Here is a 20,717-nt window from a genome sequence, read left to right on the forward strand (position 1 = left end):
AACCCATTTTTTGGGAAAGAGATGGTGGGCTTGCTCAACCAATTTTCTAAACGTGATCCAAAATTTTTCCTAGTATTTGGTAGTCCTCAAAACCCTCAGGTCTCATCTTCTTACACACATTAAAAAAATATATATATATAGTGACATTGTCTTTTGTAAATTTGTTGTAGTTGTTATTAGCATGCTGTTGAGGCCAATAATTTATGTTTTTGTGGTTGTTTAAGCATTCTCGGTGGAAATTCAATAATCTCGATCGTGATTAAGTATAATTCCACCAAGATTTAGCATAGGGTATAAAATCTCGGGCGAGATATTTATATAATTGCACTTATATATGATTTTTTTCAATATCCCTGAGATTTTGACTAAATTTATTTTGTTGAATATGTATATGATTTTTTTCGGGGATACCTTTATATTTGTTTGTTTTGAGGGTGAATGGAAGGAGGATGAGAAAGAATACATAACGGCTTAGTTGAAGGTTGATTGTTGACTTCAGAATAAAGTATGAGAAGTTTTTACGAGAAATATATAGAATTAGTTGGATAAATTCTATTGAGTTTGAATTGATTAGAAGACGGTTGTATAATGAGGTTGAATGTATCTACCTTTTTTTTTTTTTTTTTTTTTTTTATCAATAATCAAGAAAATCTCCACTTTTTCTTAGCTAGTGATGATGTGTCTCAAGTGGCCCTTTTAGGTCAAAGTTATCAGTAGTAGTCCATAAACCTAGGAGTACGATATCGTCATGTCCAGTTCTTAATGTTCCAACATTTGCATCCAAACTTGAGTTTATTTCTAAAACAATATGATTTCCAATGAGGTGCGATCATTAAGTCCATTGAATAATAATGTATGTCTGTTAGATTTGGGAAACGATACAAATGAGTTATTGAATATAGAATACGTGGACCTTTCTGAGGATGCTACTAATGATGAGTCTGTGTTTGAAGTGGACATGTCAATAGATTATAATGTGGAGGATATAGATATGTCAGAGATGGTTGTTATTACTGACCATGTGGTAGAGTCAATGATGAATGTAGAATCAAGGGTTGACAGAGGACCTTTTGGTGAAAGTACCCGACAACTGATGGTGAGCCTTGTTCAGATTCAGTAGGAAGTGGAGAACACCGTGTTAGCTATAACATGAGGAGGCGTATTGAAAAATTAATGGTGAGAACCATAGTTGTCTCATCCAAATCTATTATAAAAGATGTCCAGGTTAATAATATGTTTTTAAGCAAAAAATATTTGGCTAAGAAACTGTCTATCTTTGCCATTAGGAAGAACTTCCAGTATCGTGTTGATAAATCTACTAATAAGTTATATATTTTAAGATTTGTAGAATCGACTTGTCAATGGAAAATCAAGGCCATTAGAATGAAAGACTCTGAAATGTTCAAAATTAATAAATATGTTAGTGCCCACACATGCCAGAAGATATTAAGAAAATAAGATCCTAAACAAGGTAAGAGTTAAGTCATAGCTAGACTGACTAAGTCTAAATACCAAGATGTTGGTCATGGTTATAAATCAAAGGAAATTATTTAAGACTTCCACAAGGAGTATGGGGTGGACATTAGTTATGATAGGGCATGACGCGCCAGGGAAGCTGCGTTGTCTTTAACGAGAAGGTCCCTTAAAGAGTCATTTCGTTTGTTACCATAATATAAGGAAGTGTTGAAGATTGCCAATCCTGGGACTCACTATGGGTTGGAGATTGATCCCGGTGGTCATTTTAAATATGTTTATATAGCACTTGGGGCTGCAATAAGAGGTTTTCTGAATTGTATCAGGCCAGTTATTGTTGTTGATGTTGCACACATGAAAGGGAAGAGGAAGTATAAGGGTATTATGCTCGTAGCGGTTTCAATTGATGCTAATAAACAAATCTCTTATTCACATGGATTGAATCTGCATTGTCCAACAACTTCTTTTGCGTGAACAAAAATAGTGTGTCCATCATCTGAAAGAAAAACAATAAATATTTCTCTGTTCATACATAGTATTAAGCATTGACTGATAGGTAACTTACATTGTCGTCAGTAACGTCAGTAAATTCATGAACCATGGAAGTTTTCGAACACTTCAAATGTTGGGAATATCCTAAACTCGTAGTTCATAAGTATTGTTAACATATTCTATATATATCAATAAATGTGTCATTGAGTATCTTATTCAATAAATTATTATTGATATTGCATTCTATTATAAATCCAATAAACAAATCCATGGCTATAATATGAATATTTTAACTTTATATAGTGACATAAAAGAGAATCTAGTTTTAGTATATAGCCAAAAAGGTCTATAAGTATATGGATGAGATTGGGTACCTCATCCTAGTGACACTATTGGATGTAGTCCATTTTGTATACTGATACAAATGTAAAAGAACTCGTATGAGGAGAACCTTGAGCGGAAGCGGATCAATCAAATTCCATTAATTATTGAATACAAAGTTTACAGTAAACAGACAATAAGATATGCATTTAAGGTCTAAATTACAACATGCTTTACAAGAAAAGGTTTCAAGAAACATCACCTTTGTTGAAACTTTTCTTCACGATTTCCCTCGTACATGTCACAAACTTCTTGAAGACCTTCTTCAAGATAAACCTTGAACTAGAAAACTCGGACACTACCACAATAAAACCTTGGTATTCTCAAGGTGAGAACCCAGAAGTGGTAGGCTCTGACTATTTTGGTTAAGAGGGAAAAAGCTTAAGGTGGGGGAGGAAGATTGAGAATTTTCTCAATAACACTTATTTGTCTTTCAATCATTTAACACCAACACACACAAAGAAGAACAAAACAATTTTCTTTTATTCTTCTTGCCATAAAGAATAACCACCCCACTAAAGTGGGTGGAGAGAAAAAAGGGAGAAAGGATTCGTCCTGTCTCTTATACACATCTAGATGTGTATAAGAGACAGCATATAACCTATAGTTTTAATATTGTATCACATACGAAATAAACTATAGCTTCTTTTCTCTATTATATGGTATTTAATGTATCATATTTATATTAAATTTAACAACTATGAATCTCATTCATAGAAAATATATTTGAATCTCATTCAAATATTTATTTCCTCCCATTAAGTTATAATGTATCAAATACATTATGACAATTATATCACATATAATTGAAATAACTTAATTATATCATATATAATTAAATCTCTCTATTAATTTGAACAATTCAAATTAATCCAAAAACTGATTCTCAACTAAATCCTATTGAGCTATCAAGGGGACCACGTGGACCTGTATCTTGAAGTTCCAACGATACATGAATAATTAATTGAACTCTTTAATTACATTATTCACCATCCATTAACTGCCGAGTACTCCATTAAAGACCGATAGTTGTACTATTTGCATTACAGATATATTTCTGTGTCTATTAGATATAACCAATGAACAGTACGATGACCCGTCATAAATTGCTCGTAAGTACAACTGGGCCAAATTACTGTTTTGCCCCTGTAGTTACATCTAACTCCTTAAGTACCACTGATCCCTCTAATGAACAATAGATCATAGTCCTACTATAACTAAACCCCTTTTGGGCTAGGAGACAGTGTGACATCACGTTGTTCAAGACCTGGAATTAGCCTTTAAAGGAGCAATTTATCTACTTGCTCCTGCCTCGGGGAAAGAGTGAATTCCATCTTGTGTAGATGTGTTCCCAGCTCCCCAATTAGATGAATCTTCATAATGGTAGGCTTGTTGAGTCGGCAATTTAGCCATTCTCACCCATGAAAATCAAAGGACCGCCTTCATAGATGGGAGTTTACAACTCATTTAGGATTCAGGTTATGTTACTTATGGTCATCTTGGTGAAATGTAAGTTTTTATTATGAACGACATTATATAATGAGATTAAACATTTCGTCGTTCGGTCTTCTACAAACTTCTTTATATAGAATATCCCCACTCGCATGTCTAATACATGAATGATCAGAATCAGATCATTTATAGCACTTTACAACAATTGTAACACCTACAAAGCGGACCATACTCGTAGTGTCACTATGATAAGGTACCCAACCTTATCCATCTACTACAGACCATTTAGGTTATCATTTAAACATGATCCACTCATATGTCTCCACATACATGTTTAAGTTACAAAGATAACCTCAGATGTTAGTTTATTGGTTTGTGGTTAATGCAACTAAAATATCATATATTTTATAGACAATGAATAAAATACCATATATTTTATTAAATAATAAATAGTTTGTTCAACAATATTTACAAACTATAGGACCCTACGAGATTTAGGGCATAAATCCCAACAATCTCCCAATTGACCTAAAGCTAGTGGGTTATACAATATAATCAAAATAGAAAGTACACAAATAATAAACTAGGGAATAACATGCCCAGTATAATATTTCCCACTTGCCCTAGTCCAGATGTGGCCTATCCCATAGACCCATATTCTGCAGTTGACCCACAAACACCGTTACCGTGAGGGCTTTTGCAAATGGATCAGCAACGTTGTACTCTGAAGCTATCTGTGTGACAATCATGTTCCCTCGATGCACAATCTCTCAGATGAGATCATACTTCCGCTCTATATGCTTGCCACACATATGAATCCTAAGCTATTAGGAATTAGCCATAACACCTTATTATCACAATAAAATGTGATGTGCTTTGACATGTTTGGAACAACTTCCAGATCAATTAAGAATTTTCGGCTTCCTTAGTAGCTTTACAAGCCGCTACATACTCAACTTTCATGGTGGAGTCAGCGATGCACCCTTTCTTGGTGCTTCGCCATACTACTGCTCCTCCATTAAGAGTGAATACTGATCCTGATGTGAATTTCATAGAATCCCTATCAGTCTGAAAATTAAAGTCCGTGTATCCCATAAGGATCAAATTTGAGGAGAGGGTACATCCTGTAGAACCATACACAAGCATGTAGTCCCTCGTTCCCCGTAGATACTTGAGGATGTTTTTAACGGTTATCCAGTAATCTAATCCTAGATTAGATTGATATCTATTGACTATCCCCACTGCATAGTAGATGTCAGGTCTAGTACATAACATCGCACATCAAGCTGCCCACAGCATAAGCATAGGGGATTCGTCTCATCTCCTTAACCTCTTGAGGTGTCTTAGGATACTGTTCCTTAGACAATGTAACTTTGTGCCTGAAAGGCAATAAAACCCTCTTAGAGTTCTGCATAAAATATTTGACAAGCATCTTGTCAATATATGACGCGTGAGATAATGCTAGCATTTTGTTCTTTCGATCTCGAAAGATCTAAATACCTAGAACAAACTGAGCTTCTCCCAATTCTTTCATTTAGAACTGGGTCGCTAGCCAGTTCTTAATTGTAATCAGTAAACCTACATCATTCCCAATGAGTAGGATATCATCTATATACAACACTAGAAAAACTACTGAACTATTGATGATCTTCTTGTATAACAAGGCTCATCAACGTTTTGATCAAAGCCATAAGATTTGATCGCAGTATCAAACCTAATGTTCCAATATTGAGATGCTTGTTTCAGTTCATAGATGGACTGATTAAGCTTGAAAATCTTTTGCTTTTGACATTGGGTTATGAACCCCTCGGGTTGCACTAAAGAAATGGTCTCCTCAAGATTGTCATTCAGAAAAGCAGTCTTGACATCTATTTTCCAAATCTCATAGTCATAATATGAGGCAATGAATAGGAGGATCCGAATAGACTTAAACATGACAACAGGCGAGGCAGTCTCCTCATAGTCGACTCCCTTTACCTCGGTATAACCTTTTGCTACCAGTCTAGCCTTGAAGGTTTGCACATTCCCATCAGCACCCTGTTTCCTCTTGTAGATCCATTTACAACCGTTTAACCCCATCAAGTTGATCTACAAGATCCCATAACTTCATTTCGAGATCCATGACTTTGATCCATTCATCTCTGCCAACATCCTCCATTTTCTTCTTGTAAGACAATGGATCCTCAACTTCGTCATCAGCTACCTTCACCATCTTGGGGTAGAAGGGGGATCCTCAACAGATGGATCCTCACCACGCACAACATACTCAGAGTTGTGTCCTCCACATTTGGGTCCTCAGTAAGTGGATTATCAACCAGTGGATCCTCAGCAGGTGGATTTTCACCAGGTGGGTCCCAAGCAAACAACAGACCTTTTTCAGCGTCGTAATGCTGCTACGATTCGACTGACTTACCCAAGAAACAATTTAAATGAAATAAGAAAATGAGAATAAGTTACATAATTGAAGAATATTTTAGGTAACTTACCTTCATAATCAGCATCAACACTTCCTTTATGGCCTTCAACTCATCTGTAAAGGTTGACTCGATACGATCTAACTTCCCTTCCAAGTGCTGTAAGTGCTGACTACACTCACATGTCATCTACGATTCATTAGTTGTGGTCATCACTGATGGAAGTATCTTGGCCTGAGGGCATACTACAGGTGGCTCACAGGGTTATCTCAAGTTGCAACACGACCACCCATCACAGGTCCATCAACTTGTTCTCAACCCTCATCCTCAACAGGACCACGAACAACATTCTCTCATGGAGGACGTTGCATATCTACATACCCATTTGGTGTCGAAATATCTAGCATGCGATTAAAGTAGGCCTTTCTCTTCATCGATTGGAACGAGGTCATTTATACGAACCTGTATGTAAATAACAACATCAAATTTAGAATGCTGAGAACTGTACCATCATATATAACTTAATGAAGTATGACTTACCACTATAGATCCAAAAACCTATGTATGAATCACCTTTGCTCCAGGTGAATACGTGCAACTTCATCTCATGATGCATGGTTTTGCATCAACCGAAGCTCTATTCACTACCTGTCTGCTAAGGGATGAAACTATCTCATATGCCCAAACCTATCAATCTAAAAAACAAACACCTCTGGTAAGTGTTGATAAAGTCAAAAAGTAATAACAAATAAGATTAAACAAACCTAGAAAGCGAACAAGAATCTGTATAAGCTGTATAAATCAGGTGAATTATTATTCGCGGGCTTCTTCTTGTGTATTGCCACCTTCCTTTTGAGTGCACCTTCTAAGCTACTCGTAGTTTTTATGAATATCATGTGACCCTAGTCATAACTACAAAAGTCCTCTCACTCATCAATCAACCCCAACATGGTTCAGTCCATTTGTTGCCTCCGTTCCTTTCCTATCATAGCCAACTCGATGAAATAACAAATAACCATCTTCACTGCATCTTCATCGCACTCAAACTGATAATCTGGGAAAACATTATCCAACTCAATCCCATTCATGTTGGACCTATCTCCCAAATACAACTTCCTGAGCCTAAGAGCTCTATTTTGATCAAAATAAACTTCATGACTGGGACTATATCTCAAACCTGTCATAATATCAAACTCGTCCCGACCAAAAGAAACATTTTTCCTTAGCAACTTAAAACTAATAACATCTTCCCTATCCTCTTGTACCTCCCGTAGAAGAATATAATGACATAGAGGCCCATTAAAAACTAACTTCACATAAAAAAAAAATAGCCAAAAACAATTTGCCTAAACATATACAACTGCTTAGGTATTAACTTCTTTTTAATATTCAAGATTGTTTTTTTTTTATGAGAACAATAAGTTAGATTTTTCGGAAAATGGTCAGAAGTACGGATCCTAGTCACCAATGCCACCTGTCACACAGACCACAAGCCATACATCCAACTTAACAATCAAGTAGGCAAAACAACAACAAAATAATACACATAAATATAGAATCATGCTTAAATCTCAGTGAAGAACTCAATGGAAAACTCGCCCGAGATTTTGACCGAATAATGAAGAACTAGGGCCATTTACATCGGCGTGCCACGAGATTAGGGTTTTCATCTCATTCTTTATAAAATCTCAAGGATGAACTCATGCTACATTTACCCCAAGATCGTATACACAATTGCGAAAACTCAAAGGTAATAAACTTGGTTCTTATCCAAATATCTTGGGCCCACTTCATCAAATCTCAACCGAAATTCAAAAAAAATCAATCGAAATAACATGGAAAAAATTCCAGAAAATCATCAATAACAGACTAAATACACAAAAAGGAACAAATATTGAAACATACACAATCATCAAACCAGACTTCATTTTATATAAAAGAGTTAGGAGTATTGATCCATATACTTTAGATACATTCAAAAATCCTAGACTATACATCATAAAGACGAAAAAGACCCTTTGCCACTTCCTTTTTTCGTTGCCATAAGAACCGCATGTGCGAGTTCCCCCGCATACGGCTCAAGTGGCGAAGGAGACTCTCAATTAAGTCACCCCCTCTCGATTAATTATAAATGAAACAATATACTTCAATAAGGAAATATCTCTAAAATAAGTAAGCTTAAGGATGCAAATAACTATGGAGAAGAAAATTTTCATACAAAAAGTAGGGAAATCTCGGGAGAGTTGAGGAGTTGGATCGTCTAAAGGGTTTTTGTGTATCTAAAAGGATTTTTTAAAAGAAAGGAGTATTCTCAACATTTTATATGACTGGGTAATTTGAGTTCATTACGTCTCAAACAAAATCTCGGGCTTGATCTTGCCCAAGAAGGTTCGAGAAAAACCAATTCTACGGATTTCTAAAAGCATGCTGTTTTTGAAATGTGAAAACTCAAGGGGGTTATTTTGGACAATTTTCCAAGTTTTTTGGTTGCTCTAATTTGAATTAGTTCCACAATTGAAGACCAAACAACAATTTCTTCTTGAATCACACCTACAAGGAAAACTCAACCTCATTCTTAGTGATCAAAGACTTTGGAACTCATTTTAAATTAGTTCCAAAACTACTAGCTTACAATTTTGACAAATAACAAGCCATGATATTTGTGATCAATTTTGCCACAAGAATAACATACAACACTGAGTAAGAATTTACTTTTAATTAATTGATTTTTCACAATATTTCTACTCAAGTAGTTCTTGTTAGGAGCTTTTTCAATTTAAAACAATTTGATCTACTATGACTTTTAACTCCACAAAAATGACATATTGGTACAAATTTTGATATCCAAATCTCTAAAATTACCATCATTATGCACAAATTTACCACTATGCATACAGTTAGTTTTGACGTGGGAATAATGAGGTACAATCTTCGATTTTTCATGGAAAGGCCTAGCTTTTTTATGTCTATTCACAAAATTCACATTATGAACAAATTTTGAATTTCCATAGATATGTGTAACTTTTTTCATGTTTTGACACAAATTTCAATTCAACAAAATTAGGCATATTAGATATGACATTTTGAGTCATATAAGGAATGACTTTAACAAAATGAGTACTTTTAGAAGTAGATTGGATTTTCATTCACATACTCTAATCTCCTTTTGTTATTAAAAGGTTTACCTTTATCTAATTTTTTTAGCATTTTTAGTCAATTTCTTATTACTTTCTTTAACACATTCAATAAATTAAATTTTATTAACAAAATAATTTTTTTCTTTTTCTAATGCTATATTGCTAGTTTCCAAATCATTAATTTTATTTTCTAAACTAGCAATTTCATCATTTAATTCCAAAAATAAATATTCTAATTTCTCAAGTCATTCACTTCAAGTTTCTTCACATGACAGGGATTTTAATTCATCATTCTCAACTTCAAGGAATTTAATCTTATCAATCAAAGCACATTTCTCTTCACAACAAGAATCATGCTAAAATATATTATTGGCTCCATTTTTTAAGCATATATTTTCCTTTATCAAAGATTAATTATTAATAGACAATATCTTATACTTCTTTGATAATTTTAATATCTAGAGCTAACCTTTTCAAGACTACATTGCATATTTTCAAATGCATCATATAGTTCGTCATAAGAAGTGGGTTTCTGAATTACCTCATTTACATCACTTGCATCACCGGAATATTTATCTGAATGAGCCACTAAGTATGAGGATGAATCATCATATTTTTCATTTTCTATTTCATGAAACTTTTATTGGTGATTAGAAATATAATTCTCCTTCACATCAAATAAATGATTAGTACTACAAGGAGAATTTTCTAAACTATACATATTGTTAAGGAGATTCCAAATATCATATGCACATTCAAAATTTAAGATTTTATCACATATTTATGACTTTAGCATTAAATGTAAGTAATTCATTATTCAATTCAAATTTACCTAAATCATGTTCACCGATATACAAAACATTTAAAATCAATAGCAAACATAAATTTTTTCATTCTATTTCCATCAAAGAATAAGGGTCTATCAACATAATGATTTTCTAAAGTTGCCATAAAATCCTGGCCATAAAGTTTTCAAATAATTTTTTAAAATATTAAGAAGATGCTTTAGGTATCAAAATAATACTTGAAAAATATTTTACGTAGAAGCTACCTACTCTAATACCAATTGTAGGAGTAAAAAAACTCAAACAATGGGTATTAATCCGAAATGATTTACGATTTTTTTTAAAATACAAATAAGAATAACTGACTCTGATACCAATTGTAGGATCGGTATGGTAACTCTATAAGGGTGAATAAGGTTTAATCAAACTAATTAAAACTTTTTCCTAATATAGACCCAATTAAACAAATTAACAAACTTTTTGCTAACAAATAATTTAAACAATTAATTCATGCAAATAAATTCAAATATCCAATTTAATGTTCATAATAAGATTGGTAATATAAATATGCTAAGATAAATTCAACCAACCTAAATAGACAAATGTGAGCAATTAATTTCAAGGATAAATTATTAGCAATTAATTTCATGCAAACAAAAAATAATAATAAATTAATTACAAAATTAAATAAAAGAGGGATAGAAAAATTGATACCATGATTTTATGATGGTTCGGCACAACCGGCCTACATCCACTTCCTAAGCTCCTCTTGAATATGTCACTACGAACTTGACTCTTTTCACGATTTAGAGTCAAACCACTATAACATTCTTTTTTCAGGCGCAAGAACAAACTCTCCTTTCCATGGTTGAGGATCAAACCGTTACAATGACTCTTTTTTTGGGATCAAGAGAACCTTTATAATAGTTTGGAAAAATAAATAGCACACTCGACAAACGCTCTAAAAAACTGGATTTACAAGTCTAGCACTCAATGAATCAATCCTCACAACATAAAATATCTCTCTCAAGAAGGAGATGAAAAGAGAAAAATTGAAGTTTGGAGGGAGAGCAACAATGGTGACTTAATGAGTCATGGAAAACTGAAAAAATAAAAATTGTTGTCATGATTTGGAAAAGAAAATGAGTTTAAATAGAGAAGAAAAATTGTTGAAAACTACATTTAATTTGAGCCATTAGATCTTGGGGAAAAAAATCAATGGTAGAGATTTTAAACTCAACTAGTCGCAAACAAAATAATAAAATAATAATATATATATTTTAAAGCCATTTCTTTCAAAACCTAACAAAAAGCAATGTTCAATATGTGCCAAAAACTAGCCGTTAGACACAAACATTAAATAATATTAAATTCAATTTTCTTTTTAAGTGCATTTTTCTTTATATGCACTCCAAAAAAAAAAAAAAAAAACTCACCAGCCACATCATCAACTCGAGATTTTTCTATTAAAGTTAATTAATCTGAAATTAATGACCAAAAAGCCAACACCACATTGGTAGTCTCCGACAACCGCCTCCGACTACAAACTTCAACGAAAATCATCCTCAATGACCACCTTCGAGCGAGCAACTCTGACGACTAACTTTAGGCTTCGACAACCACCTCCAACAACAAAACTCTGGCAACCAATTCCAGTACGACCTTCATGTGACCAACTTCAAGCTTCAACAACCACCTCTAACCGCAAACTCCGGTGAAAATCATCTTCGATGATCAACTTTGACGACCACCTTCGTGCGACCAACTTTGGACTCTGAAAACCATCTCCGACGAAAAAACTCTGGCTACCAACTCCAATACCATTTTCATGCAACCAACTTCAGAATGCGAAAATCATCTCCAACTACAAATTCCAACAAAAATCATCCTTGATAATCAACTTTAACCACCACTTTTTGACTATTATAAGACTGATGATTGTTAAACTATATTGTAAGATTATTGATTAAAACCAAACCAAATCAAACCGAGCCAATAGATTGGTGCAGTTTTTTAAATATTAGATAGGTTGATTTGAATTTGGAGAATACTAAGAATTTTTTTATCGGCTTTACTTTTAGTTTTTGTTTGACAAATTCAACCAAAAAACCAAATCGAACTAAGAGATATAAATATATTTAAATAAACTCAAAATTCCTCATTTTTCCTTTCTTTAAGCTTGCATTCTTCATCTCTCTCAATCTTTCTCTCTCTATATGTGTATTTGACTTGAGAGACTAAATGGAAGGTTAAAAAAAAAAAAAACAATTACAAAAAGATAAGAATTCAACGATGATGGCATATATAAAATTTAAATTTGAAATGAAATCTTCATGCCTATTATGTCAAGAGAAGTATTGAAGGGAAAAGGTAAACAAATCATTTAGATTGTTTTAACCATCATTTGCTGCCAATTGTGCGGTAATTTTTCCGAGATCTATTTGACTAATATGGTAACTTTTGATAATTCATAGGTGATTATGGATGATGTGAATGACATGAGGAGTAACATTGGACTAAAAATAGGAGAATGGACAAAATTATAACTTTTTTAAAAAAGAAAAAAATCGAAAACCAAACTGCATATGACCAAACCAAAGAAAAATCGAACCAATGTTTTTACTATTTATTGGATATTGGTTCGGTTCCTATTTTAGCTAAATTGATTCTCAAATTAGTTTAAAACCAAAGAAAATTGAACCAATATCACTCCTATTTCCTAGTAAGAAATAGTAAAAAAAAATTGAGATTTGTTTTCTGATGATACTCTAAATTTGAAGGATTTCGAAGTAAAATTATTGAAAAAATGTGGTGACATTTCATTGGGATGACGATGAAGATTCAATTTAAAAAAATCATGACAATTAAAATATTAAGCAACAATAGGAGGAAGAAGAAGAAAATGATATGAAATTCATTGAGAAAAATTAAGAATAATTTTTTTTTTTTATTTCTCTTTGAGTTTCCATTTTATTTAACTATATTTCCGCAAGAAATGTGGTAGGTTAGTTGTTGTTCATCACAAGAAAAAAGAAAGAAAGAAATAGAGAACTTTAAAAACTAAAAGAAAAAAAAAAAAATCTGCAATTCATATTTTATTCAACACAAAAATGAGTAAAATTGTTGAATAAAAAAGTTTCAAAACAAAAAAGTCAATATAAAAACAGATTATTTAGAATTAAAAAAACCGAACCAAATAATACATATATATGAACTCAGATCAAATAACTCTGTATTTGCATCCAAACAAACATATGAACTCCATGGACATATAAATTCCAGATATTGTATCTCAACTCAGCTCCCAAAACAATCGACATAATTTGAAATAATTTTTAATGATTCAATTTTTAAAATTACAAATGTAAGGGTAGAATTATAATTACTACCATATTTGAGAGGTAGTTTTTGCAATTTAAACTCCATATTATATCATGATCATCGACCTTTTCCCTTAAACTTAATAAGGACTCAGAAATCTTTCTAAAAAAATATGGACTAAGAAATAGAATGTTTTACATTTAAAACTATTGGTTTTTTGAAAACCCATGATATTTAACTTTTCTTTTCTTAGTTTCTATAAATTTCAATTATTTAGATGACAAGAAAATGAAAAAAAGAAAATAATTCAACTTTAGCGCTAAATTTGTCCGGTTGAACTTAAATCATTACCGTAATTCTTATTCTTGGTTCAACTTTTACTAATTTACTCATCAATTTTAAAGAAAAATTTTGAATTAAAATAATCTTATTGAAATTTCAGTAAAATAAAGTTTTGAATCAAAATAAGTTTGGCCCATGCACAAGTTAAGTAACAAATGACATTATCAAAATTTCTATATTTCAACGAAAAATACTTCTCTAATGACAATTTTATTTAAAATTTTGCACATTTCATATCATACATATGCTTTTAATTTATTTAATACAAAGATAATATTTGAATTGAGAATTTATTTAAATGTTAAAGAGTTGTTTTTAAATATAGAAAAATGAACCAAAATATTTATAAATAATAGCAGTATATCATAATCTATCTGTGATAGACCGTGATAGACAACAATAAATTAATTTGTATCTATTATGACACAAATAGACAATCGCGGTCTATCACAAATAGAATGTGATATTTTGCTATTATTTGTGAATATATTTAGTAATTTTGTCATTGGAAATAATTTTTCAGGATTAAAATTATAATAATTTTTTGTTTCTCAAAAAGAAAATTTACAATACTTCTTTGATGAAGTTAAAAATTTGGGTTTAAGATCATGTTACTAAGTTTAAAGTTAAGATTTGCAATATACTATTTAAAAAAAAAAATGAATTAAGCATATCTAAGCTAGAAGTAAATTTTGATGAAATTACAATTTTAGGGTTGAAATCATATTTCTTACAAGTTTAGGGGTCAAAATATATATCTGTTTATATAAAATGAAATGAAAGCAACGCTAAGTGTGGAACGACAGCAGGGAACGTTGTAAACCCCAAAAACCCCGACGGCAGTGAGCACACACCCAAATCCTCTGCTTTGCTTCTTCATATCTTCTTCTTTCGAGGACTTGATTCTTCTGATGAGAATTTGAGATGAAGGCTTTAAGGGCTCTGAGAATAGTCACCACGATTCCTCCTCGATCCCACCAGACTTTCCTCCTGAATCCAATATTTTCCCCTCGATGTTACTCTGCCCAGCCTGAGCAAGACGATTCCAATGACAACCCTACTCTCTCCGACCCTGAAAATGCCCCCGATTCTGTCTTTGATAGTTCGCAGTTCGCCATTCCGAACATGGATTCAAGTACTAAAACCGAGGCTCACTCCGGTTGGGATAAGAAATATAGGGCAAAAGCCGACCAACTGATATCTGGGACAGATTCCGAGGGAATCAAATACAAGATAATGGAGGAGGAGGACGAAAGGCGACGAAGAGTGCTTGCCAAGGCTCTGCTTGAGGCGGCGTTGGAAATTGCTGACGATGACGAAGAGGATGACGAGAGAACCGTGAAAGAGGAAGACCAGAAGTCTCTGGCAGTCGGGATAATTGGCGCACCAAACGCTGGCAAGTCCGCATTGACCAATTATATGGTTCGTTCTTTAAGCTCTTACTCCTCTGGACTGCACAACTTTAGCTAACTTTTACGACCAATGCATCTTTCATATGATTTTTTAAACTTACGGCTGCTTAGAGCATGGGAGAAAGTGTTTTTTATATGCTCAGCTGAACTAGTATTAGAACGTCTGTTTTGATATAGCTTCGTTTGTTGCAGATTCGTCTGATTCATGGAGAATTTTATGGTTTTTATTCGTCCTTTCTAGCTTTGTATACTAAACCGATTGTTGTCCGTTTCCTTAAATGCAGAATTGCCTTTTCCCCCTATTTTGATCAGAAATTCTTCATTTATTTAGTTACGACGTTTCTTATTATGAAGGTGGTTGTGTGGAAGCAATCAGCTTATTGATTATGACATGAGAGATTGAAAAAAGTAATTCTGTTTTTTTCTTTTTCTTTTTTTGTTTAGGTGGGAACTAAAGTCGCTGCGGTTTCACGGAAGACAAATACCACTACTGACGAAGTCCTAGGAATAATGACTAAAGGAGATACCCAAATTGTATGTATTATATTTTTATTTATCTGCAACGATTCAATTACAAGATGGGTTGCTACTTTTTACCTAGTGCTTCTAGTTGGAATTGTTTCTCGATCTTTCGTAGTATCCTAGTTTTTTCTTATTCATTGGAGAATGTGTTAATCTTCCTTTGCTCTTGGCTAAAGCGATGTTGCCTTTTCAAATAGAATACATTTGCCTATATGAACATGATCTAGTGCATAAAAGCTATAGCTGTGTCGTCTTTCAGAGATTTGAGTAGTGATGTTACTGTGAGAAGAATTCAAGTTATTTTTAATATGATTGAATATTTGTTAGAAATTTATTGAATTTGCCATAGGTATTGAAGGTGTTCATTCAATTTGATTTGATTTTTTCCCATATAATGGCTCCTTTCAAAACTAAATTCAATTATGCATCTGAAAGAGATTTGTCACTGTTTTTAATTTATTCTTCAAATAATGTATGTTTCACGATTGGTGACAAAGATCCTTTTCCTTTGAGATATTTTGTGAGGAAATATTGCTCTGTTCTTTATTTTTTTTATTGCCACAGACTACAGAGTTAGTTAATTCGGACTTTTCCTTATTCATTATGCCAATTCAGTGTTTCTTCGACACGCCAGGGCTAATGTTAAAGAGCAAGGGACTTCCTTATAAAGATATGAAAGCTCGTGTGCAAAGTGCTTGGAGTTCAGTTGAACTTTATGATGTGTTGATAGTTATTTTTGACGTCCATAGACATCTTACAAGGTCAGTAGTAATTTCTTCTAGTCTCAAATGTTATAGAATCTACGGTTCTCAAATAAGAAACTTGATAACCATAGCTTTACAGATTTTCCTAGTTTTTCCTTGAACGGTTTAGAAATTTTAGAATTACACAAAATTTGTATTTTTTTAAAAAACTTCTGTCCTTTGTTATAGTTTGAGTTGATTGTAGCTCCATTTATGCTAGTCTTGTGGAAAACCCTGATGATTTAGCAGTTGACTCTTGGATTTTGTATAGGCCTGATTCGAGGGTGGTAGGATTGATCAAACGAATGGGAGCATCACCACACCCAAAACAGAAGCGTGTATTATGTATGAACAAAGTTGATTTAGTTGAAAACAAGAAAGACTTGTTAACAGTTGCAGAACAATTTAAAGATCTTCCCGGATATGAAAGGTATTATTGATTCTTGCTTCAGAAAGTTGACTCGCTTAAAGGTTCTTGAACGTTTGTTTTCACTAAGAGAACAAACTTCGTATAGGTACTTCATGATCTCGGGTCTAAAGGGAGCTGGAGTAAAAGATCTTTCAAAATATTTGACGGAACAGGCAGGTTTCCTATTTGGTTTCACTGCTATTATTCAGTACCTATCGAGGATTCTGCACTTTGATAATTGAATATTCCTAATTGTCTTAAACTTATCTGTGCTTGAAATAAGTTAATTTATATTTTTAAATCCTTTTCGGGTCCTTGAAATTAAATGTTACATTTCGGTCCTTAAACTTTGAAATTATATATTTTGGTCCTTGAACTTTTATATTTGTTTCATTTTTATCCTTGGACTTTTAAAATGTCTATTCTGGTCTCTAAATTTTTTAAAAATAACTATTATTTTGGTCATAATGTAGCTTTGTGTATGTGTGCTAAGATGTTAATATAAGTGTGATTTCAAGCATACTGATTAGATGAGCATTGGACAAGTGCAAATTAGATTGAAAAATAATGCAAGGACCAAAATTGTTTTTTTTTAAAAATGTTTATGAACTAAATAGACATTATGAAATTTTAGGAACCAAAGTGGAGCAGGCATGAAAGTCCAAGGATCAAAATAAACATTTTAAAATTTTAGGGAATAAAATGGAAAAAACTTAAGAGTTTAGAGATAAAAAAATAGGATTTAAAATCTAATTTGTGTTCATCGACTTTCACTTTCTTATCATTTACATCTGGCATTTGAGGTTTTCATAAGTTTGATGATGATGCTGAACTTATCTTATAGGAAAAACTGCAAAAGTCGTTCATAGGTTCTAGAGGCTGTTACAACCACACCTTCAAACTTCTAATTTGATCAATGAATTACCTCCCTAAACTTGAGTATTTTACAATAAGCCTTGAAGATTGCAAAATGCACAACCCACTTCTAAGTTATAAGGATAACAATCAAACATTCAAACTATAAAAGTGTTACGATTTAACCCAAAATTTCAACTCTAAAAAATTTAAAAACTATATATTGACCATTAAAAGTTCAAATTGATGTTAAGCTATTGTCTTGTTTTAAGAAAACTAATGTTAAGAGTTTAGGTTTGATTTTAACAATCCTATAGTTGGAGGGTTTAGTTTTAACAACACTTGTAATTCATGTTCATGGTTGATTTGTGCATTTCGCAACATTTAGAGGCTTAGATGCAACAGTTTCATAAGCTTTGAAGGTGATTGATCAAATTGAAGCTTTGAGGTTTTGAATGTAACGAACTCCTATAGTTTAAGGGTGGCTTTATCAATTTTTTTTCTATCTTTTATCGTCAATTGTCACCAGCCAATTATTATGTTCATTTAGCTTAGACCTGCATTTAAATCTGGCTTACCCCTCCCTTTTTAGGCTGTCAAAAGACCTTGGGATGAAGATCCATGCACTATGAATGAAGAAATGATGAAGAACATATCACTTGAAGTTGTCCGGGAGCGGTTGTTAGACCACGTGCATCAGGTAGAGATCATCATTATTTCTTTTTTCCTGAGTTGGCCAAGAAATTCTTTTTGGTTCATAAACTCTGTTCTAATTTCAGGAAATTCCTTATGGAATCGAACATCGCCTGGTTGGTTGGAAAGAACTTCGAGATGGTTCTCTTAGGATTGAGCAACACTTGATCACTAACAAACCAAGTCAGCGCAAAATTCTTGTGGGGAAAAACGGCTCTAAAATTGGGTAAAGTGATATTAATTTAATGTTTACTTTTGCAAACCAGTATATAAGTAACTTCTATAGTTTCATCATTAGTCTTTTTTTTTAATAAAATAAATTTCCCTTGGGAAATAAGAGATTTAATGTGACGCTGTTTTCCATATAAAGTTTAAAAGACTTGTCTCTAAAATCTCCTAGGACATCTTTGGGAGTGATTTTAAAATTATTAGGTCACTTTTTATAACGTTAAAATCACTTTGAAACATGTTTTTATTCATTCAAAATCAATTTGTGTGAAAATCATGTTTAAAAATGTAAAATCAAACATTTGAATAACTAAAAGCATGTTCGAAAGTGATTTTGAATCTAACCAGAGTTATTTTAATCATTTCAATATCACTCTCAGACATAACTTAAGTTTAGAATTGAGATGGTTATTTTGATCCAACTAAAAACATAAAACTTTTCATCTAATGATGAGCTTTGATCTTTTGTAATCTTCGTTGCCTTTTGAATTGGAGGATGTCTATACTTTTCTCATTTTTTTATTCATTTAAGTCCCGTTTGGTAATTATTTGCTTTTTTATTTCTGTTTTTTAAAATTAAGCCTATTTCATCCACATTTTCTATAATGATTTTGCATCTTTCTTAAGTACAATGGTTAAATTCTCAATCAAATTCCAAAAACAAAAATAATATTTTAAAGTAGAAGAAATTTGGAAGTGGAAGTGGAAGTGGAAGTAGTGTTCATAGGTTTAATTTTAAAAAACAAAAACAAAAAACAAAAAACAAAATGGTACCAAACGGAGACTTAATTTTTTAATTAAGTTTTTGGTTTTCCATAAAATCGAAGTATTAATCTTTAGTTTCCAACATTCCCCTAGTTTTCATATCCATCTGGGGATACAGAGAGTTCCATACAATTATTGAATACCAACCATGCTAATTTTAGTCGTCCTAATCACCAGATTGCCTTGTTCCCAATTTCAGGAGAATAGGTATTGAAGCAAATGAAGAACTAAGGTCTATCTTCAAGAAACAAGTGCATCTCATCCTCCAAGTTAGACTTAAATGATGCATCTGCCTGCTTCAACCAATTGAACGGAAAAAGGCTATAGTTCCCCTTTGTACATATACAAAATTGTTGTCGATTATCACAGATTTGCAGATATCTTCCACTTAATTTATGATGGACGGGAAGATGGAGTCTTCAGAGACGTTAATCAGTTTATTGTTTTTAAAGAATGGAAATGCATTTTGATGAAGAAGAGAAGAATCGACATTGGTCATGAAGCCGGTGAGAAATGAGGTAGTGAGATTAAGAACTGGCTTGTGGAAGATTATAGATTTTGATCTACAATTCTAGTTTTTTTTTTTCCCATGATTTTACCGGAAAAAGATTATTTTTTGGTCTTTATTACATTGTTGTAACTGTAAGCATAATGCGAGGTGTTTCAATTTCTGTGACAATAGGCATCTTGGCGTTGGTATCCAACAAACTGGGAATCAAGAAATTTTTGGTATGACAGAATATTGTTTTAGAACATACTCAGATTTTTTGCAATTCAAGGAGGGGGTTGTTATTTGGTAGCCTGATTTCCTTCTTTAATAATGGGCTCAAATCTGATTGATGATAGTGGCTCGTATTGATATCAGAGTCTGTAGCCTAAGAAGCACATACATTACATGCGACCCAAATATGATGTGGATGTGGTGAGACACGAATTTTAAATAAAATGTGTGTATATTTTGAAATATTATCCTTTAATATTTAAATGACGACCGTAAAACTATGAAAAGACAATAGATAAAATCGCCACCATCGTTACAATGTCAAGGTCTGGTAATTAGTTTAACACAATAAAATGATAGAATCAAATATGTCAAGCCACAACATATGTATTGTAATGTTGTGCATTGTTTGAAGTGTGTAGGATTAAGTTTTGATCAAATTAACTCGTACAAGATTATGTCTGCCACAAAATTTTAATATACCAATCTCTGAGTTTGATTATTTTTAGTTTTTAAGACCATTATTTCAGCTAAAGATAACTGTTTAAAATAAATGGCAGCGTCTCCAAAGG

At 32.6% G+C, this 20,717-nt stretch overlaps 1 protein-coding gene across 2 annotated transcripts; it reads left to right on the top strand.

Moving 5' to 3' along the window:
* The first annotated feature begins 14,578 nt into the window (after positions 1-14,578).
* LOC120074674 (GTP-binding protein ERG) lies at positions 14,579-20,223 on the top strand. 2 transcript variants are annotated; one of them, XR_005481039.1, is made up of 9 exons: positions 14,579-15,219; positions 15,654-15,743; positions 16,347-16,492; positions 16,746-16,904; positions 16,990-17,056; positions 18,331-18,438; positions 18,518-18,657; positions 19,624-19,942; positions 20,107-20,223. XR_005481039.1 is itself a non-coding variant. In XM_039027883.1 (8 exons), exons 1-8 carry the CDS (start codon positions 14,722-14,724, stop codon positions 19,706-19,708), a joined length of 1,293 nt encoding a protein of 430 aa, XP_038883811.1. In that variant the 5' UTR covers positions 14,579-14,721; the 3' UTR covers positions 19,709-20,223. The 2 variants fall into 2 exon arrangements, 1 of the variants encoding a protein (XP_038883811.1); XM_039027883.1 differs by having other exon boundaries at positions 19,624-20,223.
* The last annotated feature ends 494 nt before the right edge of the window (positions 20,224-20,717 follow it).

Source organism: Benincasa hispida, chromosome 3, assembly GCF_009727055.1.
Source record: "Benincasa hispida cultivar B227 chromosome 3, ASM972705v1, whole genome shotgun sequence".
Classification (NCBI taxonomy): Eukaryota; Viridiplantae; Streptophyta; class Magnoliopsida; order Cucurbitales; family Cucurbitaceae; genus Benincasa; species Benincasa hispida.

Excerpts from the sequence above, each read along its gene's own strand:
- LOC120074674 (XM_039027883.1), top strand. The coding sequence starts at position 14,722 with ATGAAGGCTTTAAGGGCTCTGAGAATAGTCACCACGATTCCTCCTCGA. Across the intron at positions 16,905-16,989 it reads GATCTTCCCGGATATGAAAG|GTACTTCATGATCTCGGGTC; the intron begins GTATTATTGATT and ends AACTTCGTATAG. Across the intron at positions 17,057-18,330 it reads CAAAATATTTGACGGAACAG|GCTGTCAAAAGACCTTGGGA; the intron begins GCAGGTTTCCTA and ends CTCCCTTTTTAG.